The sequence below is a fragment of the Tursiops truncatus genome, chromosome X, assembly GCF_011762595.2.
Source record: "Tursiops truncatus isolate mTurTru1 chromosome X, mTurTru1.mat.Y, whole genome shotgun sequence".
NCBI classification, from domain to species: Eukaryota; Metazoa; Chordata; class Mammalia; order Artiodactyla; family Delphinidae; genus Tursiops; species Tursiops truncatus.
This window is the reverse complement of record NC_047055.1, coordinates 88162571-88188502: the sequence shown is the minus strand read 5'-3', so window position 1 is coordinate 88188502 and position 25932 is coordinate 88162571. Positions and strand designations below refer to the sequence as shown.

The 25932-nt window shown below is 37.5% G+C and overlaps 1 protein-coding gene across 7 annotated transcripts in view; it reads left to right on the top strand.

The window, feature by feature from the left end:
- JADE3 (jade family PHD finger 3) overlaps nucleotides 1–25932 on the top strand; it is a 151441-nt gene that overhangs the window by 93405 nt on the left and 32104 nt on the right. For all 7 annotated transcript variants that reach the window (XM_033850087.2, XM_073798931.1, XM_033850085.2 and 4 more), the window contains one exon: nucleotides 3714–3871. In XM_033850087.2, the coding sequence (XP_033705978.1) occupies nucleotides 3714–3871 (158 nt within the window). The remainder of the gene's footprint in view (nucleotides 1–3713; nucleotides 3872–25932) is intronic.

Genomic DNA, 25932 nt, shown 5'->3' with positions numbered 1-25932 from the left:
CACACAGCTAGGGATCCTTTGCCAGGGGTAAGGTTAAGGCTCGCACTGGGAGCCTCTTGGCTGCCACAGTAAGCATATCATTTGTGTCCTCCTCACCCCTGTGCACACTGCTGTGCAAAGTGGAGCTGTCTATACTTTGTTTCTGTTTTTGTTTTTCTTCCTGGAAAAGCATTTTTTTTTATTTTATTGAGGTATAGTTGATTTACAATGTTAATTTCTGCTGTACAGCAAAGTGACTTTAGTTATACATATATACATTCTTTTTCATATTCTTTTCCATTATGTTTTTTTAACATCTTTATTGGAGTATAATTGCTTTACAGTGCTGTGTTAGTTTCTGCTTTATAACAAAGTAAATCAGCTATACATATACATACATCCCCATATCTCCTCCCTCTTGCATCTCCCTCCCACCCTCCCTATCCCACCCCTCTAGGTGGTCACAAAGCACCAAGCTGATCTCCCTGTGCTATGTGGCTGCTTCCCACTAGCTATCTATTTTACATTTGATAGTATAAATTAGTCCATGCCACTCTCTCACTTCATCCCAGCTTACCCTTCCCCCTCCCCATGTCCTCAAGCCCATTCTCTACATCTACGTCTTTATTCCTGTATTCCCGTCCTGCCCCTAGGTTCTTCAGAACCATTTTTTTTAGAGTCCAGATATATGTGTTAGCATATGGTATTTGTTTTTCTCTTTCTGACTTACTTCACTCTGTTTGACAGACTCTAGGTCCATCCACCTCACTACAAATAACTCAATTTCGTTTCTTTTTATGGCTGAGTAATATTCCATTGTATATATGTGCCACATCTTTATCCATTCATCTGTCGATGGACACTTAGGTTGCTGTAACTGTGTATACTTTGCAAGCCTCTGTACAAATAAATTTGAAAACCTGGATAAGATAGATAACTTACCATGGAAATACAGATTACCAAAATTGACCCCATTGGAGGTAGAAAGCTTAAAGAGATCAATTTCCAAAAAGGTAGAGAAAATTAATAAGGAACTACCCCACTAAAAAGCACCAAGTCCAGATGGTTTCATAGGGACCAGATAGTCCCAATAATTCTCAGATTATTCTAGAGCATTGTAACGCAAGGAAAATGTCCTAATTCCCTTTATGAAGCATGCAAAACGCTGATACCTAAATCTAAAAGACAAAGACAATACCAGAAAAAAGGAAAGAAAGAAAACTGCAGATAAATATCACTCATGAGAATGATACAAAAATAATATTAGAAAACGAATATAATACCATATTAAGAAAATAATATATCATGACCAAATAGATATTCATTCTAGAAATGCAAGTTTCAGTATTAAGAAATCTAATATTATCATATAGCATATTAATATATCTAAGGAGAGAACTATATAATTATTTCCATATATGCTAAAGAAGTCTTTAATAAAATTCAGTACTTAGGCATTATAAAACATTCAAGAAAATAGGAACTGTAAGATACTTTCTTAACATTATAACATAAATATGACATAGTCTTCAACCTAGTATCTTATTTCATGGGGAAACACTAGAGGCATTTCCACTAATTTCAGTGAGAAGACAGATATGCCCACTATCCCCATTACTATTCCAAATATCAGTAGAGGTATTAGTCAGTGCAGTTAAACAAGAGAAACCAATTAGAGACATAAGACCAAGTAAAGATGATGCAAAATTCTGTTTGCAGATGATGCAATAGTATATTTAGAAAACCTTAGGAAAGTCAATGATAAAACTAACTCAGGCCATAAAAGAATTTAGTAAGGTGGCAGGATATGAAGTTAACATATAAAAATCAATAGCTTTTATAATCAGGTGGAGGATATTAACACGCCTGGGGTATGTTGTAATGCAGGAAGTTAAGGAAATACTCAAAAAGGGGTGGGATGTGTCAAAAGAGCACAGGTGCAAGCCAAACTGAAAGAGCTCCCAGTGACCAAAGGTGGAACAATTTAAGCATCAAAATAAACAACAATAATACTGAATTGTAACCCAAAGAATAAAATAGATCCATGAGTCTATAATGATATAAATAAATAATTGAATGAATGAATGAACGAACGAATGAACAAACAAACAAATAATAAATAAGGGAGAAGGGGCAGGTCTCTTTTACAGAGGAATTCCAATTAATAAATGTAGAACTGAGGGAAATAGAAAATCACCATTAGAATACCACAGTAATAACTGTTACAGGCAAGGTATCTATTCGTGGATGCTAAAATTAGTCCATGACAGTTTGAGGAGAAACAGGATGTTTTTATGATTTCAGAGTATCTCCTCTAAGATATTTATTAATTACAAAGGAAAATATAGTAACCTAACAGCTGAGAAAACCAGCGAGACACACTACCTTAACCAACTGATAAAGTTTAACATCACCACTAATAAGACATTGAGATCATACATTCCTGATATAATGGGATAAGAGGGTCACAGCAACCTTTCTATGGCATTTTTGCTCAAAACTGAATAACCTCGGTGAGAAAACATCAGACAAACCCAGATTGTAGGGACATTCTATAAAATATATGACCAGTACTCTTCAGAAGTGTCGAGGTCTGGAAAGACTGAGAAACTATCACAAATTGGAGGATACTAAGGAGACATGACAGCTGCTGCAGTGTGGGATCCTGGATTGAATCCTGGAACAGAAGGACATTAGGGGAAAAATTAGTAAAATTTGAATAAGTTTTGTAGATTAATTATAGTATTATAGTAATGTTAATTTCCTGGTTTAGGTAATTGTACTCTGGTTATGTGAGATGTTAACATTAGAGGGAACTATGTGAAGGGTATATGGGAGCTCTGTACTATTTTTGTAACTTCTCTGTAAGACTAAAATTATGTCTAAGTAAATTTTAAAATTAGGTGATAGCTAAATAAACGATTATAAGTTATTTATTTATTTTAAAATTAATTTTTATTGGAGTATGGTTGCTTTACAATGTTGTATTAGCCTCCACTGCACCACAAAATGAATCAGCCATACACATACAGTTATCCCTTCCCTTTTGGACTTACCTCCCATTTAGGTTACCACAGGGCACTAGGTGAGTTCCCTGTGTTATACAGCATTTTCCCATCAGTTGTCCATTTTATATATACGTAGTATCAATAATGTATATGTGTCAATCCCAGTCTCCCAATAAGATCATCTATACCATTTTTCTAGATTCCACATATGTACGTTATTATACGATATTTGCTTTTCTCTTTCTGACTTACTTCACTCTGTATGACACTCTCTAGGTCCATCCACATCTCTACAAATGACCCACTTTCGTTCCTTTTTATGGCTGAGTAGTATTCCATTGTATATATGTACCACATCTTTATCCATTCCTCTGGATTATAAGTTATCATAGGATACTTGTTGCTTAATTTGAGAGAGTTAAGGATTGTTTGTTTTACGCAGACTCTTTAAGAGTAACCTGTATTGTTGATTTAAATTCAAGGAGCCCAGAAAAATAACTCAGGAAGTACCCCTTTACTCTTTATTAAATCCAGAACAAGCTGGCTTCCCTGTCAATACTTCAGACTCTTTACAAATAGAAGTTGATCTGGCCATTTACGAAGTTAAGAGATGTCTCTCTTGTTGAAGTGCAGAGTGGGTGGGGATGGTCTTTTTAAAAGGAGAACATTAAATGGTGTTAGTTCCATAGTGATGATCTTCTCAAGGTGTATGCAATGTCTTCCCAGGTATTCCGGAAGGACCTTATTAGTGCGATGAAACTTCCAGACTCTCACCATATTAATCCTGACAGTTATTACCTCTTTGCGGATACATGGAAGGAAGAATGGGAAAAGGGAGTCCAGGTACCAGCCAGTCCAGACGCTGTTCCACAGCCTTCCCTCAGGTATTTTTATGCTTGTATCTTTGATTTACGGGATGAATGCTCTTATGGTTATCTGTGTGCTGCTTGAGGAGAGACTTTGAGTGGCTAATTAAACATTTATAATGCAAAGTCACATACCATGTTCAGCAATTCACTCAGACCAATGGCAGATTATACCAGCCTAGGATAGGTCAGTAGTTGAAGTCAAGGTCGTTTATTTAGGGATAATATATGTACCTATTCACAGGATAAAACTGTTTGAAGTCCAGTCTGAAATTATAAGGTTTTGGAGACCAAGATTTCCCAGTCTGACACAATAATCAGTAGCATTTATTAATTAGCCTTTGAAGAGAAGCAGAACATTAATTACATAACCCCATAATAACCCTATTAAGTTGCATGACAAGTTGCTTCATTTTAATAGGGGCTTCATAGTGATAGCATCTGTAAACAGAGCACCAAAACATACAGAGTTTGTAAAATGCATAAACCCAAATGAAAGGGGGTAACTGGAATAATTAGGTTGACCATAAGCACACAGCCTTCATTTGCAAAGACCTGAGAAGAAAGTTTAAGTAGGAGAGGACTTTTCTGACAGAGGAAGTAGTAAGTTTAGCTCCTCAAGAGTAATGACTGGTTTTGGAAGCCACTTTTTCTTACTGGTCTTTGTGTTCCCAGTGCTTTGCACAAAGGCCAGCATGAAATAAAATGCTTGGTATAAGTTTGAGCGAGTGAGGGAAGGAAGGAAAGGGAAGGAATAGAATCAGATAAAGGGGCTGGTAGGACCTGCTGGTTACTATGAGAAATGGTACATCTCATTGTATAGCTATCTATTTCTAGTACATATTAGGTTCTTAAAGGTCAGAGACCACATTCTTGAATTCTCAGCCCCTAGCAGCAGGTTCTTAGGTCTTAGTCATATTCCAGAAATGCTTGTCAAATCACTTCTAAAAACCCAAGCCCAGGCTGTCCCACCCACAGAGAGACTGTCTATGTTCTGTTAAGGAAAACTTCACAGTCTTGCCCAGTACACTTATGGACCCTTACTAGTTCATCATCATTGCCACCATCCTCCTAGAAATCACAACAGCATCATGAATGAACATAGGAGTCAGGCATTTTCATGTCCTTATTGTCAGTATTTTTATATACTGTTGCAGTAACTGGGGAGCCTAGACTTCCACCTTAAACCAGCATTAATGATGCATCCCTCTCCCTCCCATCTATCATACTATCAGAGGAGACTTCCACCACTCCTTAGAGGTAATGAGGACACCTGCTCCCCCCACCCCATGGTATCAGTGGAGGCCACATAGGGAGTAAGGTGCTCTTATCAATCCCAGCAAAGGAGGTATCAGTGGAGGCCTAATGGGAAGCCAGAACTCTCAGCTTCACCCAGTAGTAACAAAGAGTCCCTGCCCCGGATGTCAACACAGGCCAAATGGTGAACCAGGACATATACAATCACCTGGCAGTGATGAGATGATATCCACCCCCAACCTGATCTCCATCCAGAGCAGTGTCAGAGGAAGCCAGTCAAAACAAAAGTTTTAAAGAAGATCCAGAGTCTCATAGCATAATCCCCAAAATGTCCAATCTCCAGTGAAAAAAATCACTCATATCAAAAACTAGGAAGATCTCAACTTGAAGATAATCAGTAGATGCCAGTACCAAGGTGACAGATATTAGAATTATCTAACAAAGACTTAAAAGCAGCCATCATAAAAATGGTTCAGTGAGCAATTATGAGTACACTTAAAGCAAATGAAACAATAGTATCCCCCCTTTCATACCTGATATTGGCAATTTTTATCTCCTTTTTTACTTGCTATAGGTTGGTCATTTTTACTGACCATTTCACAAGGCCATCTTTTTGTTTCATTATCTTTTCTGTTTTTAATTTATTTCTGCTCTTCTCTCTATTACTTCAATTATTTTAGTTGCTTTGGATTTATTTTGCTCTTCTTCTTATAGTTTCTTGAATTGGGAGCTTAGCTTATTGATTTGAGACATTTCTTCTTTCCAATATGAGCATTTAGTGTTAAAAATTTTCCTCTCATCACTGCTTTAGCTATGTCCCACACATTTTGGTGTGTTGTATTTTCATTTCATTCACTTTAGTGTATTTTTTCCTTTGAGACTTCTTTCACCTTCTTTTTTTCCCTTGGGACTTCTTTTATTTAAAAGTGTGGTTTTTACTTTACTTGGATATTTTCTTATCTCTCTATTATACTTTATTTGGATATTTTCTTACCTCTCTATTACTGATTTCTAGTTTTGATTCCATTGTATTAGAGAACACTCTGTATAATTCCAATTTGTTTCAATTTGTTGAGGTTTATTTTATGACCCAAGATACAGTCTATCATGGTACATGTTCTGTGGGTGCTTGAAAACAATGCCTGTGCTGCTGCTGCTGAGTGGAACACTCTATAAATGTCAGTTCAGTCCTGTTAGTTGATGGTGTTGAGTTCTTCTATATCCTGGATGATTTTCTGTCTGTTCTATCACTTACTGACAGAGGTTGAAGTCTCCAGCTATAATCGGGGAATTGTGTTTTTCTCCTTTCAGTTCAATCAGTTTTTGTTTCAGATATTTTGCAGCCCTGTTGTTTGGTGCACATACATTTACTATTGCTATGTTTTATTGGTGGACTGATCGTTTCTTCATTATGTAATATTCCTCCCCGTCTCTGGTAATTTTCTTTGCTATGAAGGCTACTTAATCTGATATTAATGTTGTCACTCTTGCTTTCTTTTGAGTAACGTTTGCACTGTATATCTTTCTCCATTATTTTACTTTTGACCTACTTATATGCTTATATTTTAAGTGTGTTTTTGGTAGACAGCATATATTTGGATCATGTTTTTTAATCCATTCTGCCAACCTCTGACTTTTAATGGGTTTAGACCATTTACACTTAATGTAATTATTGATATGTTAGGGCTTAAGTCTGCCATTTTATTTTATTATGTGTGTATGTGTGTGTTCTCTGTTTTTTATTTCTCTCGTTTCTTTTTCCTGCCTTCCTGAGGGTTACCTGAACAAATTACCACAACTTACCCAGTGTGAAATAATCATTTGAAGAGCCCCATAACTATTAATGAAATTGAATTTGTAATTAAAAACTCTCCCTAAAAATACCTCCAGGCCCAGATGCTTTCACTGGAAAATTCTTCCAAACATTTAAAGAAATAAAAAGTGATGATACTGGAAGAGAAATTTGAATCAAACTAAATGTAGTTATAGAATAAATAGTTGACCATGGGAATGTGGATACACTGTTGCAGTTTGAGAGGAACTAGATATGCAGCTAGAGGAACTTAATGAAGGCAAACTTATGGACATAAAGAAAGTGATTGTGATGAAAAGAATGAAGATGCCCCAGAGAAAATGATGCCAGAAAAAAACTGCACATTAATGGAACTCTCAGAAATTTTTTCAACAGTCAAAGCACAAAGGACAAATGTTGGAAACTGATCCAAGTTCATAAAGCAGTATGACAACTTGCCAAGACATAGAAAAGGTGCTTGCTCTGTGTCATAAATTTTGTAATTAAAAGAAGGAGTCAAGCACTGTACTCTTGATAAGTTTTTACAAAGAGATAAAAGAGTTTAAATTCTCAGTGTTTCAAATTATAGTGTATTAAATACATATTGGTTTTACTATTTTTTATTTTCCTATATAGTTATAGCCAACAGTAAGAGAGTAAAATGCTTTGACAAAAATTTTAAAGGTCACTGAACAATCACAGTTTTCCCCATTGATTATTAAGGTTGCTTTTCACAGTTTCAGTTTGCACAGTCATTTTTACAGTACAGTACCACTGTGCAAAGCGAGGACTACCTGCTTTAGTGACAGCAGATCAGTGGTTTTTTGGAAGTGGCCAGTGGAGCAGGAGGATACAAGGAAACTTTTAGAGGTGATGGATATATTTATTATCTTGGTTGTAATTCTGGTTGCACAAATTTATATGTGTGTTGGAACTTGTTAATTTGTACATTTTGAATATATGCAGCTTAATATGTAATTTATACCTCAATAATGTTAATAAAAGTATCATCCATGTATGTAATTATAAATATATGTTTAAATATATAAACAATCATCACAAATAAAGGAGTGTATAGATGGTAATAAAATGTGGTAGTGGGCACATGAAGGCACAACAGTATGTGATTAGAAGAGAAAAGGAAGAAAGACAACAAATGTGACTATAAGCTACCCAAGAGCAGAACCCTTACCGTCAAATAGTAGGTTTTCAATATACGTTTACTATTGTAAGGAGAATAGGATGAAGGAAGGAAAGAGGAAAGCAGGTGGGTATTAGGAAAGAAAATTAGCAAACAACCAAAAGATATTATAGTTGACCCTTGAACCACATGAGTTTGAACTGTGCGGGTCCACTTATACGTGGTTTTTTTTCAGTAGTAAATACTACAGTACTACACAGTCTGTGGGTGGTTGAATCCACAGATCCAGAACCACAGATGTGGAGGGCCAACTGTAAATTATGTGTGAATTTTTGACTGCATGAAGTGTCAGTGCCCATTACCCCTGTCTTGTTCAAAGATCAACTGTACATTCCTACCAGCATTGTATGAGGATTCCATTTTCTCCACATCCTAGCCAACACTTGTTATTGTCTGTATTTTTTATTGTGGCCATCCTAGTAGGTATGAAGTATATCTCATTGTGGTTTTGATTTGCATTTGCTTGATGGCTAATGATGTTGAGCATCTTTTCTTCATGTGCTTATTAGTCAGTTGTATATTCTTTTTGGAAGAGAGCTTTTCTGCTTTATTACAAAGAGAGGAAGCCTTTATGTGGTCAGAAAAATACAAGGTTGATCTTTTTTCCCTTTCTGTGAAACACTACTGTTCAAACTGCAAAGTGAATCATCTCAGTTCACCTCTTTATGTTCTATCACATTCACTTTGGAATGGCTGCCTTTGGCTGCTGAAAATCTAACCCTTTAGTGAAAAGGGTGACAAAGTCCCCTGACCAGCAGTTCTAGAATATCCCATTTTTACTTGGTGCTTTGATGCATACCTCCTATATATATTTCTTCTTTGGAGAAATTATTCACATCTTTTGCCCATTAGAAAAATTTGGCTATTTGTCTTTTTATTGTTGAATTGTAAAAGTTCTTTACGTAGTCTAGGGTTTTTAAAAAATATTTATTTGGCTGCACCGGATCTTAGTTGAGGCACACGGGATTTTCGTTGCCCCATTCAGGATCTTTAGCTGTGGCATGTGGGATCATTTAGTTGCAGTGTGCAGGCTCTTAGTGGCAGCATGTGGGATCTAGTTCCCTGACCAGGGATCAAACCCAGGCCCCCTGCATTGGGAGTGTGGAGTCTTAACCACTGGACCACCAGGGAGGTCCCTAGATACAGGTTTTTTTATCAGATATATGATTTGCAAATCATTTCTCCCTTTCTGTGGGTTGTCTTTTCACTTCATTGATGGTGTCCTTTGAGACACAAAAGTTTTTAATTTTGATGAAGTTCAGTTTATCTATTTTTTTTCTTTTGGTTGCTTGTCCTTTTGGTGTCATATCTAAGAAATCATTGCCTAAACCAAGATCATGTAGTTTTATACCTATGTTTTCTCCTAAGAATTCTGTAGTTTTATAAAACTCTTACATTTGGGTCTTTGATCCATTTAAGTTAATTTTTGTGTACAGCATGAGATGTTAGGGGTCTAACTTCATTCTTTTGCTTGTGGATATCCATGTATCCCAGCTCCATCTGTTGAGCAGCTTCCGTTTTGAAAGCAATGGACACTATATCCCAACCTTACCCACCTTGGTTCCACCAGGCTGCTATGAAAGAAAACACAGTTCTTGAATCACCAAGAAATCCCAGTTCCATCTTTTTAAGTCCCTTTTCACAAATATACCAAGGTGACTTTTCAAAAGTTTTTCCTACTTTGAACTGAGATGCTAATTTCTCTACTTTATGCTTCACTCTGTCCAAATACGTTACTTTTTCCCACTATATGGGAAAATACCATATATGTTCCTTTTTTATTGGTTAATTTTACAACTTTTTATGTTAGTGTTTCTTTTTTATGTCTTTGTTGGGTTTTTTTCATAGGTTACAAATTTTGTAGAAGTTAAGGAGGTGCCTGGTAAAAGTTTGGTTATTTACACTATTGAGAGTATACTTAGATAGTTTTTGAAATTAAAAGATGTAGCTTTATTCTCAAAAGCCACAAATAAAAGTATTTTCTTCTGACATAACTGCCAAATCTAAACAAATGTAAATGTTTCATAGCAAACCCTTGCAATGATTGCTTTTAGATTTAAAATAACGATAGTGTATTACCTTCATATAAAAATAAATGTTCACTAATAATTATTCAATTCTAAAAATTCTTCCTGCCTTCCAAATTTAAAAAATTGTCAGTGTGCATTAAAAGCATGATGACATTCCTTGATTTTGTGATAAATTTTTTAAAATTTATTTTATTTTGGGCTGCATTGGGTCTTTGTTGCTGCACACGGGTTTTCTCTAGTTGAGGCAATCAGGGGCTACTCTTCATTGCGGTGCGCGGGCTTCTCATTGTGGTGGCTTCTCTTGTTGCGGAGCATGGGCTCTAGGCGTATGGACTTCAGTAGTTGTGGCGCATGAGCGTAGTAGTTGCTCGTGGGCTCTAGAGTGCAGACTCAGCAGTTGTGGCACACGGGCTTAGTTGCTCCATGGCATGTGGGATATTCCTGGACCAGGGCTCAAACCCATGTCCCCTGCATTGGCAGGTGGCTTCTTAACCACTGTGCCACCAGGGAAACCTGTGCTAAATATTTTTAATAAAGAGTGTTATAGCAGTTCACAATAGCATATGAAAAGTATCAGAATGTAAAAACAAAAATCTTTTAATATATTATTTTGGGTTGACTCCTCCATGTTAGTTTTAGTAAAATTAAAACCTCATTGGTTAGTTATTTTCTACTGATGGATAGCTCTGGAGAAAATATTCTAAAATATAAATCTGTTAGAGAAATTTAAGAATGAATCTAATGCAACAAAATAGTTACTTAAGTGGAAACATACATGAAAATATTGGGAAATAATTTTTTACCGTTATGTATGTATTAGTCAGGATAGGCCAACTGCTATAACAAACATCTCCGAAAGTCTCAGCATCTTAACACAATGAAGGTTTTATTTTTTGCACATGTCTCCATCCAGTGTGGGTTTGGGATGTGAGTCATCGCTGCCTGACATAGGCATTCAGGGACTCAGGCTCTTTTTATGAGTGACTCCTCTGTCTGCCAGGTCTTTTCCCACTCCCTTTTCCACCCCCAAACTTCTAAATCCAGTCTGCAGGAAAAGAAAAGGCAGTATGGAGGGTTATGCAGGTAGATTTGGAGGGGGGCCTAGACTTTGAAGTAGATTATCCACACATATGCCATTAGCCAGAACTCATTCACATGGCCCACCTAACTGCAAAGGATACTGGGGAATGCAGTCTTGCTATGTGCCTAGATGGAAAAAGAAACAGGGTTTGGTGAACACATTAGCATTTCTGTGTTACTCCTTGGTAGTGGTATTACGAACTCAAAGCTACATGAGCACAAGAACCTTACTGATTTCTTTTTTAACATTTTTATTGGAGTATAATTGCTTTAACACTGGTGTGTTAGTCTCTGCTGTATAAAAAAGTGAATCAGCTATACATATACATATATCCCCATATCCCCCTCCCTCTTGTGTCTCCCTCCCACCCTCCCTATCCCACCCCTCTAGGTGGTCACAAAGCACCGAGCTGATTTCCCTGTGCGATGCAGCTGCTTCCCACTAGCTATCTGTTTTACATTTAGTAGTGTATATATGTCAATGCCACTCTCTTACTTCATCCCAACTTACCCTTCTCCCTTCCCGTGTGCTCAAGTCCATTCTCAACATCTGCGTCTTTATTCCTGTCCTGCCCCTACATTCTTCAGAACCATATTTCTTTTCTTAGATTCCATATATGTGTTAGTATATGGTATTTGTTTTTCTCTTTCTGACTTACTTCACTCTGTATGACAGACTCTAGGTCCATCCACCTCACTACAAATAACTCAATTTCATTTCTTTTTATGGCTGAATAATATGCCATTGTATATATGTGCCACATCTTCTTTATCCATTCATCTGTTGATGGACACTTAGGTTGCTTCCATGTATTGGCTATTGTAAATAGAGCTGCAATGAACATTGTGGTACATGACTCTTTATGAATTATGTTTTTCTCAGGTTATATGCCCAGTAGTGGGATTGCTGGGTCATATGGCAGTTCTAGTTTTTAAGGAACCTCCATACAGTTCTCCATAATGGCTGTATCCATTTACATTCCCACCAGCAGTGCAAGAGGGTTCCCTTTTCTCCACACCCTCTCCAGCATTTATTGTTTGTAGATGTTTTGATGATGGCCATTCTGACCGGTGTGAGGTGACACCTCACTGGAGTTTTTATTTCATTTCTCTAATGATTAGTGATGTTGAGCATCCTTTCATGTGTTTGTTGGCAATCTGTCTATCTTCTTTGGAGAAATGTCTATTTAGGTGTTCTGCCCATTTTTGGATTGGGTTGTTTGTTTTTTTGATATTGAGCTGCATGAGCTGCTTGTATATTTTGGAGATTAATCCTTTGTCAGTTGCTTCATTTGCATATTTTCTCCCATTCTGAAGGTTGTCTTCTCATCTTGTTTATGGTTTCCTTTGCTGTGCAAAAGCTTTAAAGTTTCATTAGGTCCCACTTTATTTTTGTTTTTATTTCCATTTCTCTAAGAGGTGGGTCAAAAAGGATCTTGCTGTGATTTATGTCATAGAGTGTTCTGCCTGTGTTTTCCTCTTAAGAGTTTTATAGTGTCTGGCCTTACATTTAGATCTTTAATCCATTTTGAGTTTATTTTTGTGTATGGTATTAGGGAGTGTTCGAATTTCATTCTTTTACCTGTAGCTGTCCCGTTTTCCCAGCACCACTTATTAAAGAGGCTGTCTTTTCTCCATTGTATATTCTTGCCTCCTTTATCAAAGATAAGGTGACCATATGTGCGTGGGTTTATCTCTGGGCTTTCTATCCTGTTCCATTGATCTATATTTCTGTTTTTGTGCCAGTACCATACTGTCTTGATTACTGTAGCTTTGTAGTATAGTCTGAAGTCTGGGAGCCTCATTCCTCTAGCTCTGTTTTTCTTTCTCAGGATTGCTTTGGCTGTTCGGGGTCTTTTGTGTTTCCATACAAAATTGTGAAATTTTTTGTTCTAGTTCTGTGAAAAATGCCAGTGGTAGTTTGATAGGGATTGCATTGAATCTGTAGATTGCTTTGGGTGGTATAGTCATTTTCACAGTGTTGATTCTTCCAGTCTAAGAACATGGCATATCTCTCCATCTGTTTGTGTCATCTTTAATTTCTTTCATCCGTGTCTTATAGTTTTCTGCATACAGGTCTTTTGTCTCCTTAGGTAGGTTTATTCTTTTTGTTGCAGTGGTAAATGGGAGTGTTTCCTTAATTTCTTTCTCAGATTTTTCATCATTAGTGTATAGGAATGTGAGAGATTTCTGTGCATTAATTTTGTATCCTGCAACTTTATCACATTCATTGATTAGCTCTAGTAGTTTTCTGGTAGAGTCTTTAGGATTCTCTATGTATAGTATCATGTCATCTGCAAACAGTAACAGCTTTACTTCTTCTTTTCTGATTTGGGTTCCTTTTATTTCTTTTTCTTCTCTGATTGCTGTGGCTAAAACTTCCAAAACTATGTTGAATAAGAGTGGTGAGAGTGGGCAACCTTGTCTTGTTCCTGATCTTAGTGGAAATAGTTTCAGTTTTTCACCATCGAGGATGATGTTGGCTGTGGATTTATCATATACTGCCTTTATTATGTTGACAAAAGCTCCCTCTATGCCTACTTTCTGGAGGGTTTTAATCATAAATGGGTGTTGAATTTTGTCAAAAGCTTTTTCTGCATCTGTTGAGGTGATCATGTGGTTTTTACCCTTTGATTTGTTAATATGGTGTATCACATTGATTGATTTGCGTATATTGAAGAATCCTTGCATTCCTGGGATAAACCCCACTTGACCATGATATATGATCCTTTTAATGTGCTGTTGGATTCTGTTTTCTAGTATTTTGTTGAGGATTTTTGCATCTCTGTTCATCAGTGATATTGGCCTGTAGTTTTCTTTCTTTGTGACGTCTTTGTCTGGTTTTAGTATCAGGGTGATGGTGGCCTCGTAGAATGAGTTTGGGAGTGTTCCTCCCTCTGCTATATTTTGGAAGAATTTGAGAAGGATAGGTGTTAGCTCTTCTCTAAATGTTTGATAGAATTCGCCTGTGAATCCATCTGGTCCTGGGCTTTTGTTTGTTGGAAGATTTTTAATCACAGTCTCAATTTCAGTGCTTGTGATTGGTCTGTTTATATTTTCTCTTTCTTCCTGGTTCAGTCTCAGAGGAACCTTACTGATTATCGATTTATTAATTTATTTTGGTTGCGCCTGGTCTTAGTTCTGGCAGGTGGGCTCCTTGGTTGCGGCATGTTGGCTCCTTAGTTGTGACAGGTGGGCTCCTTAGTTGCGGCTTGCAGGCTCCTTTAGTTGCAGCTCAGTGGCTCCTTAGTTGTGGCATGTGAACTCTTACTTGCGGCATGCATGTGGGATCTAGTTTCCTGACCATGAATCGAGCCCAGGCCCCTTGCATTGGGGGCTCAGAGTCTTAACTGCTGTGCCACCAGGTAAGTCCCAGAACCTTACTGCTTTTATTCACCACTGTAACCCTGTAGTTGATGCTATGATCTGTACTACCCAGATTCCCATTTAGTCTTAGGACCTATCCACGTGGTCAGGATACTCTGACTTCTTACCTGGCAGCTCTGGGCTCCAAGAGTGAGTTTTCTAAGCGATGAGAAGTGGAAGGTGCCACTCCAGCAGTGGCCATTTCATCATCTCTGCCTCCTATGACTCTTCCTCAGACATGCTTGACCAGGTGGCTTGAGCAAGACCCCAGTCTGGTTATTGAGTCCAGAGAAACTGTGATTAAACACTGCTTCTCATTCCCTTTCCTCAGCCCTCAGTATTAACCTTGTAAGAATATAAATATATATTTTTCTTTTTACAAATAAGCCAATGGAGATAGTTTAGTGTTACTAACATAGTATTTATAGGCTTAAAACAAATGTACTCGTGGTGATTAAATGTAATTACTGTTATAGACTTTACCAAACCATAGTGGTTCTCAGGCAACACAAAGTAGAGAAGGAATTCCGTGTTTTTTAAAAATTATCAAAAAGGAAACTGAGAGTCAGCCTAGACACTTGTGTCCTCAACTCCTGCTTTTCCTTCCCACCCTACCTCTCATTTTTAGTCTACTTAATAGATGACATTTTTTTAAATAAATGACATTAAAAAAAATTTTTTTTAATTCTACATTCATCAGGAGGAGACAACACTAACTTTACTGCTTACACAAAACTGTCAGATCCAGAATATGAAAATGTTGGTATAAGCCAAATAAATTATTTACATACTGTTTTTTAAGCATAATTAGCTTCTGTGCCTCATTTTTTGCAATTTATGAAAATCTAGATGTTTAGCTAACTTCTTTTGGGAGCAAAGGAGGGAATAAGGGTGCCATTCTTTTTGGAAGCTATATAATTTTAAAATAATATGCAAAGTCCAATATTATGGCAAAAAAGACTGTTACTAGCTCATTTTTACTGTTGTGCTTGAACCTGGATAGAATTTTTTTTCTAAGAAATCAATGTAAATGAAGTTTGATTATCAGATTTACAAGAAATTTAAAACTACCAAAGCTTTGAAAATACTCACAAGCATTAGATTGTATATCAAACATAAAGAGAAAGTAGAGAATGGAAAAGTCTTACTAAAAATCTAGAAGCACTAGTCAAGACAACAAAAACCTCATACTCTTCAAAGCCCAAATCCCCTGAATTTTTTATGTGTAAGCATTGAACTTCAGTCTGTTTTCCCTAGGGGATTACTTGACTCTGTAGTTGAGATCAAAGGAATATTGACACTCATTTTAGGTAACAACATTTTGTTACCAAATTTAGCTGAATTCAAAGCAGTCTTGAAAATGTGCAGTTTCTTCTACAGTAAATATAAATGAATTTATGTGTGATAATCCCGCAATTATAATAATTATAATTTTGGTTAAAAAAAAAAAAGAAGTGGAAGGTGCCAGTCTTAAGGCCTGCGCTCAGAAAATGTCACAGTATTACTTCCACCATATTTTATTAGAGCAGTTGCAGAGAGCTCCCAGACTGAAGGGGAGGGAAATAGACCCTACCTCTCAACAGAAGGACTATCAAAGGATTTATGACTATCTTCAATCCATCACAATAGTAATATTTGTAATGTTTGTATTTGAGTTACTTGTCTTATTGACTACAGACAGATTAATCATTCAGCTAGAGAAACTTAAATACTAGTAAAACTAAGCACTTGCTTTTTATTTATTACCTAATTCACAAGATTGTCAAAATGCTTCAGAATTTTATTTCCTAATGAACTTACAGAAGTAATTTTGGATGTATATAAATTAATTGACCTGATTCTTGGGTGCTAAAACTGAAAAGGGGTGAAGAAAGATACAACAGAGTAGGTGGAGCAAATCCTTTTAGGGTTTTTGTTCCAGCTTTCAGGTTAGGTTTTCCTCTCTGTTCCATTATCCTTTCTGCTATTCTCTTGTCCCTTAGTTTAGGGTAGTGTAGTGCATATACGTGGTGATTGAGGGGAGGGGTACAGAGAATTCTGAAATGGAGCCAACTTGCACTGTAAGTTACAGCTTTTTAAGTAAGCCTTTTCATTACCACAAGGAATTTTTTGAAGTAAGTTCAACAAATAAAGATGATGTTAACCCCATTTCATGTTTTTTAGGTAGACCGTGGATGATTTTGATGCTCATCAATGATAAACAAGTTTCAGATAGTTTTTGTTTTGTTTCATTTTGTGTTCATTTGTATATTTAAATCAGTTTCTTTCACAGTAAGGTTCCAATGGAAGGAAAGCAACGCTTCATGTTTGGTTAAAAGGAAGCATGCATTATAAGTTATATTACACATAAGTGGTTAATGTTATATTTATCATGTATGTGTATATGATTTTTAAATTGTAGATGAATTATTGACTTACTGTAAAAACAAAAATAATCAGAATACAAATATTAACTGTATAATATATATGCTTATACAACATGTACATATGTATGTACAAATAAATGGGAACATTCTGTAACTTGCTTTTCTCACTTAACAATATATTATCATATACTTCTGAGTCATTAGTGATACTGGAAGAGAGGATGATTAGGTATCCAGAGAGGCCTAGTTCTCCTTGGAATATAAATGTTGGACTAACTGGGTTATGGAGAGCAGTACTGTCTTCACTAAACTCCCGACTCAAATATTTAACCACCAATGCAATGTTTCCACTTGGATGTCCAACAGACATCTCAGACTTATTTAAAGTGTCCCACACTGAACTAGTGATGTTCTTCCCAAACTAGTTCCACCTGTAATTTTCTACATTTAACTAATAGCAGATTCATTCTTCCTGTTCAGTCTTTCAGGCCAAAATTCCTAGAGTCATCTTTGATTCTTCATTGCCTCATACCCCATATTCAGTATCAAAGGAGATCCCCTTGGTTCTACTTTTCAAAATATATCAGATTTCATATAGTAAGTCAAAGGAAGAATGGCCCCTAATGATAAATGGGAGCACAAGCCTGCCTCCCACTGCTATATTTTATCATCATGCTTCTCTCACCTCCCCCACTCTCCTTGCCCCACTCTTCACACACCTCCTTTCCCATTCCATTTTAGGCAGCAGCAGTCTACCATTTTGCTTTCAATTATGAGAATCAATAAAGAGCACTTTTATACACACATTTATCTTATTTAAAGTTTAAAGCAGTCTTTTGGTAGCTTTTCCAGTTACTATTGCTGTATAAATTGTTTTTCCAGTTACTGTTGCCCCCAAACTTAGCACCAAGCAACCATATTTTTATACTTATAGGTTCTGTGGGTCAGGAATTCAGACAGGGCACAGTGGGGATGGCTAGTCTCTGTTCTACTATGTCTAGGGCCTCATCTGGGAAGACTTGGAAGTTTGGGGGTGACTCAGCGGCTGGGGGCTGGAATCATCTAAAGGCTTTCACTAACGTGTCTGCCACCTGGGCTGGGATGACATAAAGATTGCACATGACCTCTCCATTTGGTTTGGCTTCCTCATAGCATGACAACCTCAGCATAGGCAGACTCTCTACAGGCCTCAGACACAGGGGTCCACATGCACATGTTCCAGCAAAAAGATGAAGCTGTTTTCCCTTTTATGACTCAGCCTTGCAATTCTCATAGCGTCACTTCTGCTGTATCCTATTGGTGGAAACAGTCACATGCCCCTCCTGATTCAAAAGGAGGAGAAATAGACTTCACCACTTGATGGGGCAGTGGGAGAGTCACATTGTAGAAGAGCGTGTGGAATTTTTAAAATACCATCTGTCACAGAGGTTGTAATTGTCTTTTGTTTCATAAATGAGGCATGGAGTCTTGTAGAGAAGCAGAGTGGCAAGATTAACAAGGGGCATCTTGGGAAACTACTCCTAGAGATTTTATTATAAGGGCCTCCTGTTTAGTTAGCTTTTAAGGCACTTATTTCAAGCCTTTAAAAAAAATCCATGATGTTGTGGTATTTGTGCAATTTCTGTGCTATTCACAGATGATTCTGATCCACTCATTAGGAAATGAAGCATAGTCTCTACCTGTTAAATATTTAGATCAACTGAAGACACACTGAGGACTCACTGTGCATAAGACACTGGAAGAGGCTGTAGGTCGGCTTAGAGTGGTTGCAGCTTCTTTTTTTTGCCTCCTCAGTGTCAACAGGAGTGTTCACATGGGCTAGAGGTAGCTGACCTACCCTGAGGAGCAGGTGGATAGGCTTTCTTTCTATGAGGCTAAGCAGGTGTGGTTGTGGGTCCTTTCACCAAAATCAGTCATCCAGAAAGTTACTACAGCATTCGTTTACACTCAAGCATCCAAATTGAAAACTGCACTTACTACATTACTCTAACAAAATTGCTCATATCTCTAGGCTTGTGAGCTTTTGCTGATTTGTTCAGTGGTCTGGTGACAATTCAAAGAGTGTCCCTCTACCAAGTGTATAGTGGCCAGAGAAGAAAATCACTGAGGGATGATCCTGGGATTTCGTCCAGCTATAGCAATGTTATGTGTACTTGAAGATGTTAAAGCTGCATTTTACAAAACCCCAAAGTAATATTTTTTCATTTATTCTCATAGACCTTCCCTCTATCGTTATAAGAATTTCTCCTTGTGAGTGTGTATTAACCACCTTTTACCCATGCATTTCCTTGCCTTTGGTATTACTGTTTCGGCCTATAATTTTTTTTATTGTCATAGGCTCAGTCCTTAGATTCAGACCTTTAGTTCAAGATACATATGAAAGATGAGTGAGATAACATCATCATTGTTATAAATTTTGCATTGAAATATAATATACACACAGAAAGATAACTAATGTATAACTCAGTTTTCATGAATTAAATACACTTGCTTAACTGGCACCCAGATCAAGAAAGAGAACATTACCAGCACCCCAGAAGCCCTCCTTCTGCTCCTCCCCACTGACTTCCTTCACCATAGGTGACAGTTTTGCCAGTTTTTAACCTTCATACTGAGACTGGATTGTTTTGTTCATCATTATGGTTGTGAGATTCATCCATGCTATTGCATGGAGCATTTCATTAAGTTTCACTTCTGTGTCATATTCCATTGTGTGATATACCACATTTTATTTATCCATTCTGCTTTTGATAGATATTTGGGTTGCTTTCAGTTCTCAGCTATTATGAAAAATGCTAATATGGACATTTTTATACATCTTTTAGGATACATATGTGTACTTTTTTGTTAAGTATATTCCTAGGAGTGGCTTTGCTAGGTCATAAGGTATGCACATGTTCAGCCATAATATCTGCTGCCAAATAGTTTGCCAAAATGATTGTACCAATTCACACTCCCAGCAGCAGTGGTCGATTTGCTCCATTTCTTTACAAGCACTTAGTATCTTCAATTTTTGATCAGTCTTTTCAAGTTTAGCCATTCTGGCAGGTAATGGTGATTATGATTTCAGTTTGCATTTCCATGTTAACTCATGAGGTCGAGAACCGCCATCTGGATAGCCTTATTTGTGAAGTGTCTATTCAGGTTTTTTGCCCAGTTTTTAATTGACTTCTCTGTTGTTTTCTAATTGATTTGTGAAAGTTTATTATACATTGTTGATAAACACGTTTTTCAGTCTTGGAGGTTATGGCTTTTGTGTCTTATTTAAAAAATCTTTGTCTATCCCAAGGTTATAAAGATATTCCCCTTTGTTTTCTTCCAGAAGCTTAATAAACATATTAGTTTAAATCAAGAACATTTATAGTCTGCCTTGTTCCATGTAGAATTTGAGGCAATTAAGATGAATAATTAAGCAAAATATTCTTCCTTTTAGAAAAAGATAAATCTTGAAAAAACTTAGATATTCTATAATTACCTCATAAGCCATGCACCAAAAAGTGCAGCATATTTAATCTCATAGTCTCTGGAGAATTCATATGCATGTCTTGTCCTTTTCGGTTGGGTTCATTTCAGTTGGAAGCAGGCCTCTGATAGCAGCTCCCAAATTTTTAGCTTCAATTAATATTTAGAGTTCCACTTTTTTCCTCAAATACTTTCTTGTTGTTGGCTTTTTAAAACTCCATATGGTAGAAAAATTAAAATATGCAAATGTGTGTAGTTATTAACTTTATTCCACATGCATTATTTGGAATCATAAGCTTTTGGAAGAATGCTTAGGAGGAAATATTCAATCTAAAATTACAGGGTGGACTATGCCTCTGTATATATTTATGTGTATTCTTATGAATACATTTATGTTTATGAATCCTTGTACATACATAGTAACTCTAGAAGCTCCAGAAGCCTTCCAGAGAAACAATTTTCATCATTTTATGATGACACATATATCTATTTCTTTCTTTTTTATTTTTTATTTATTTATTTATTTATTTATTTATTTTTGGCTGCGTTGGGTCTTCACTGCTGCGCGTGGGCTTTCTCTAGTTGCAGAGAGCTAGAGCGACTCTTCATTGTGGTGCGCGGACTTCTCATTGTGGTGGCTTCTCTTTGTTGCGGACCACAGGTTCTAGGCGCGCGGGCTTCAGTAGCTGTGGCATACGGAATCAGTAGTTGTGGCTCACAGGCTCTAGAGGCAGGCACAGTAGATGTGGCGCACGGGCTTAGTTGCTCCACGGCATGTGGGATCTTCCCAGACCAGGGCTCGAACCCGCGTCCCCTGCATTGGCAGGTGGATTCTTAACCACTGCGCCACCAGGGAAGTCCCTTTCTCTTTTTTATTATAATTTTTTAACATCTTTATTGGAGTATAATTGCTTTACAATGGTGTGTTAGTTTCTGTTTTATAACAAAGTGAATCAGCTATACAAATACATATATCCCCATATCTCCTCCCTCTTGAATCTCCCTCCCACCCTCCCTATCCCACCCCTCTAGGGGGTCACAAAGCACTGAGCTGATCTCCCTGTGCTATACGGCTGCTTCCCACTAGCTATCTGTTTTACATTTGGTAGTATACGTAAGTCTATGCCACTCTCTCACTTCATCCCAGCTTACCCTTCCCCCTCCCCACGTCCTCACGTCCATTTTCTACGTCTGCATCTTTATTCCTGTCCTGCCCCTAGGTTCTTCAGAATCTTTTTTCTTTCTTTTTCTTTTTTTAGGTTCCATATATATGTGTTAGCATATGGTATTTGTTTTTCTCTTTATGACTTACTTCACTCTGTATGACAGACTCTAGGTCCATCCACCTCACTACGAATAACTCAATTTCGTTTCTTTTCATGGCTGAGTAATATTCCATTGTATATATGTGCCACATCTTCTTTATCCATTCATCTGTCGATGGACACTTAGGTTGCTTCCATGTATTGGCTATTGTAAATAGAGCTGCAATGAACATTGTGGTACATGACTCTTTATGAATTATGTTTTTCTCAGGTTATATGCCCAGTAGTGGGATTGCTGGGTCATATGGCAGTTCTAGTTTTTAAGGAACCTCCATACAGTTCTCCATAATGGCTGTATCCATTTACATTCCCACCAACAGTGCAAGAGGGTTCCCTTTTCTTCACACCCTCTCCAGCATTTATTGTTTGTAGATTTTTTGATGATGGCCATTCTGACTGGTGTGAGATGATATCTCATTGTAGTTTTGATTTGCATTTCTCTAATGGTTAGTGATGTTGAGCATTCTTTCATGTGTTTGTTGGCAATCTGTATATCTTCTCTGGAGAAATGTCTAGTTAGGTCTTCTGCCCATTTTTGGATTGGCTTGTTTGTTTTTTTTGATATTGAGCTGCATGAGCTGCTTGTATATTTTGGAGATTAATCCTTTGTCAGTTGCTTCATTTGCAAATATTTTCTCCAATTCTGAGGGTTGTCTTTTTGTCCTGTTTATGGTTTCCTTTGCTGTGCAAATTTTTTGAAGTTTCATTAGGTCCCATTTGTTTATTTTTGCTTTTATTTCCATTTCTCTAGGAGGTGGGTCAAAAAGGATCTTGCTGTGATTTATGTCATAGAGTGTTCTACCTATGTTTTCCTCTAAGAGTTTGATAGTGTCTGGCCTTACATTTAGGTCTCTAATCCATTTTGAGTTTATTTTTGTGTATGGTATTAGGGAGTGTTCTAATTTCATTCTTTTACCTGTAGCTGTCCCGTTTTCCCAGCACCACTTATTGAAGAGGCTGTCTTTTCTCCACTGTATATTTTTGCCTCCTTTATCAAAGATAAGGTGACCATAGATGCGTGGGTGTATCTCTGGGCTTTCTATCCTGTTCCATTGATCTATATGTCTGTTTTTGTGCCAGTACCATACTGTCTTGATTACTGTAGCTTTGTAGTATAGTCTGAAGTCTGGCAGCCTGATCCCTCCAGCTCTGTTTTTCTATCTCAAGATTGCTTTGGCTGTTCGGGGTCTTTTGTGTTTCCATACACAATTGTGAAATTTTTTGTTCTAGTTCTGTGAAAAATGCCAGTGGTAGTTTGATAGGGATTGCATTGAATCTGTAGACTGCTTTGGGTGGTATAGTCATTTTCACAATGTTGATTTTTCCAATCCAAGAACATGGTATATCTCTCCATCTATTTGTATCATCTTTAATTTCTTTCATCCATGTCTTATAGTTTTCGGCATACAGGTCTTTTGTCTCCTTAGGTAGGTTTATTCCTAGGTTTTTTATTCTTTTTGTTGCAGTGGTAAATGGGAGTGTTTCCTTAATTTCTTTTTTCAGATTTTTCAACATTAGTGTATAGGAATGTGAGAGATTTCTGTGCATTAATTTTGTATCCTGCAACTTTATCACATTCATTGATTAGCTCTAGTAGTTTTCTGGTAGAGTCTTTAGTGTTCTCTATGTTTAGCATCATGTCATCTGCAAACAGTGACAGCTTTACTTCTTCTTTTCTGATTTGGATTCCTTTTATTTCTTTTTCTTCTCTGATGGCTGTGGCTAAAACTTGCAAAACTATGTTGAATAATAGTGGTGAGAGTGGGCAACCTTGTCTTGTTCCTGATCTTAGTGGAAATGGTTTCAGTTTTTCACCATTGAGGACGATGTTGGCTGTGGGTTTGTCATATATGGCCTTTATTATGTTGAGGAAAGTTCCCTCTATGCCTACTTTCTGCAGGGTTTTTATCATAAATCGGTGTTGAAATTTGTCGAAAGCTTTTTCTGCATCTGTTGAGATGATCATATGGTTTTTATCCTTCGATTTCTTAATATGGTGTATCACATTGATTGATTTGCATATATTAAAGAATCCTTGCATTCCTGGGATAAACCCCACTTGATCATGGTATATGATCCTTTTAATGTGCTGTTGGATTCTGTTTGCTAGTATTTTGTTGAGGATTTTTGCATCTCTGTTCATCAGTGATATTGGCCTGTAGTTTTCTTTCTTTATGATGTCTTTGTCTGGTTTAGGTATCAGGGTGATGGTAGCCTCGTAGAATGAGTTTGGGAGTGTTCCTCCCTCTGCTATATTTTGGAAGAGTTTGAGAAGGATAGGTGTTCGCTCTTCTCTAAATGTTTGCCAGAATTCACCTGTGAAGCCATCTGGTCCTGGGCTTTTGTTTGTTGGAAGATTTTTTTTTTTTTTTTTTTTGCGGTACGCGGGCCTCTCACCGCCGCGGTCTCTCCCGCTGCGGAGCACAGGCTCCGGACGCGCAGGCTCAGCGGCCATGGCCCACGGGCCCAGCCGCTCCGCAGCATGTGGGATCCCCCCGGACCGGGGCACGAACCCGTGTCCCCTGCATCGGCAGGCGGACGCTCAACCACTGCGCCACCAGGGAAGCCCTGTTGGAAGATTTTTAATCGCAGTCTCAGTTTCAGTGCTTGTGATCGGTCTGTTTATATTTTCTATTTCTTCCTGGTTCAGTCTTGACAGGTTGTGCTTTTCTAAGAATGTGTGCATTTCTTCCAGGTTGTCCATTTTATTGGCATAGAGTTGCTTGTAGTAATCTGTCATGATCCTTTGTATTTCTGCAGTGTCAGTTGTTACCTCTCCCTTTTCATTTCTAATTCTACTGATTTGAGTCCTTTCCCTTTTCTCTTGATGAGTCTGGCTAATGGTTTATCAATTTTGTTTATCTTCTCAAAGAACCAGCTTTTAGTTTTATTGATCTTAGGTATTGTTTCCTTCATTTCTTTTTCATTTATTTCTGATCTGATCTTTATGATTTCTTTCCTTCTGCTAACTTTGGGGAAGTTTTGTTCTTCTTTCTCTCATTTCTTTAGGTGTAAGGTTAGGTTGTTTATTTGAGATGTTTCTTGTTTCTTGAGGTAGAATTGTATTGCTGTAAACTTCCATCTTAGCACTGCTTTTGCTGCATCCCATAGGTTTTGGGTTGTTGTGTTTTCATTGTCATTTGTTTCTAGGTATTTTTTGATTTCCTCTCGGATTACCCCCTTTCTCTCTTTTTTAGATGGCCTACCCTGTTCTTTAAAATTTCCAGGGACTAATAATTCAGATTTCTTCTTGGTTACATTTTCTGATGCTTCATGTACTATCTAGAACATTCATTGTAGAACGAGTCATTGGTATGAGAAATTTCTGTTTCTTCCCTTGCTTGGTTTCCTTGCCTTGGGCTCTTAAGTGTCAGGAGGGGTTTGGGAAAATAATGGGTTTGCTCAGGCCTGCTAGATAATTTGGTGGAAGAATGGGAATCTTTCATAACACTGGCTTTTTTTTTTTTTTTTTTTTTTGCTGTACGCGGGCCTCTCACTGTTGTGGCCTCTCCCATTGTGGAGCACAGGCTCCGGACGCGCAGGCTCAGCGGCCATGGCTCACGGGCCCAGCCGCTCCGCGGCATGTGGGATCTTCCCGGACTGGGGCATGAACCCGTGTCCCCTGCATCAGCAGGCGGACTCTCAACCACCGTGCCACCAGGGAAGCCCGACATTGGCATTATTGATCATCTGTTTTTTACTATACACTTTACTAAGCACTTTATGTATTTTATTTCATATAATCATCATAATAACCCTATAAGTTTGATACTATTATATCATAATTTATGATTATCGTCCTTTTTAGCTGAGAAAACTGAACTTTGTAGACATTAAGTAATTGCCCAAGATCACCATGCGAGTGAGTGGCAGTAAAAGACTGGTTTGTGTGAGTCTATAGCCTATACTCTTTACCACCATCCAGTATGGCCTCCATGGTAGAAAATCATGAGTTTAGCTAAACTATATCTTTGGTATGTAATCCGGCTGTGCCTTTGTACAGGTATCACCCCTTCTTCTGGTTCCCCTTCTAAATAAATGTGGTGGCCATTGCACCAAGAATGCACAATGCAATATTTTATTAGAAGGAATGGAAGTAAGGGCCTAGGAGCCAAAAGCGTAAATGAAACATTTTATTAGCAGTCAGAGTATTCACAGCAAATAACAAAGCTGGATTTGTACAACCATTTACTTTCTAGA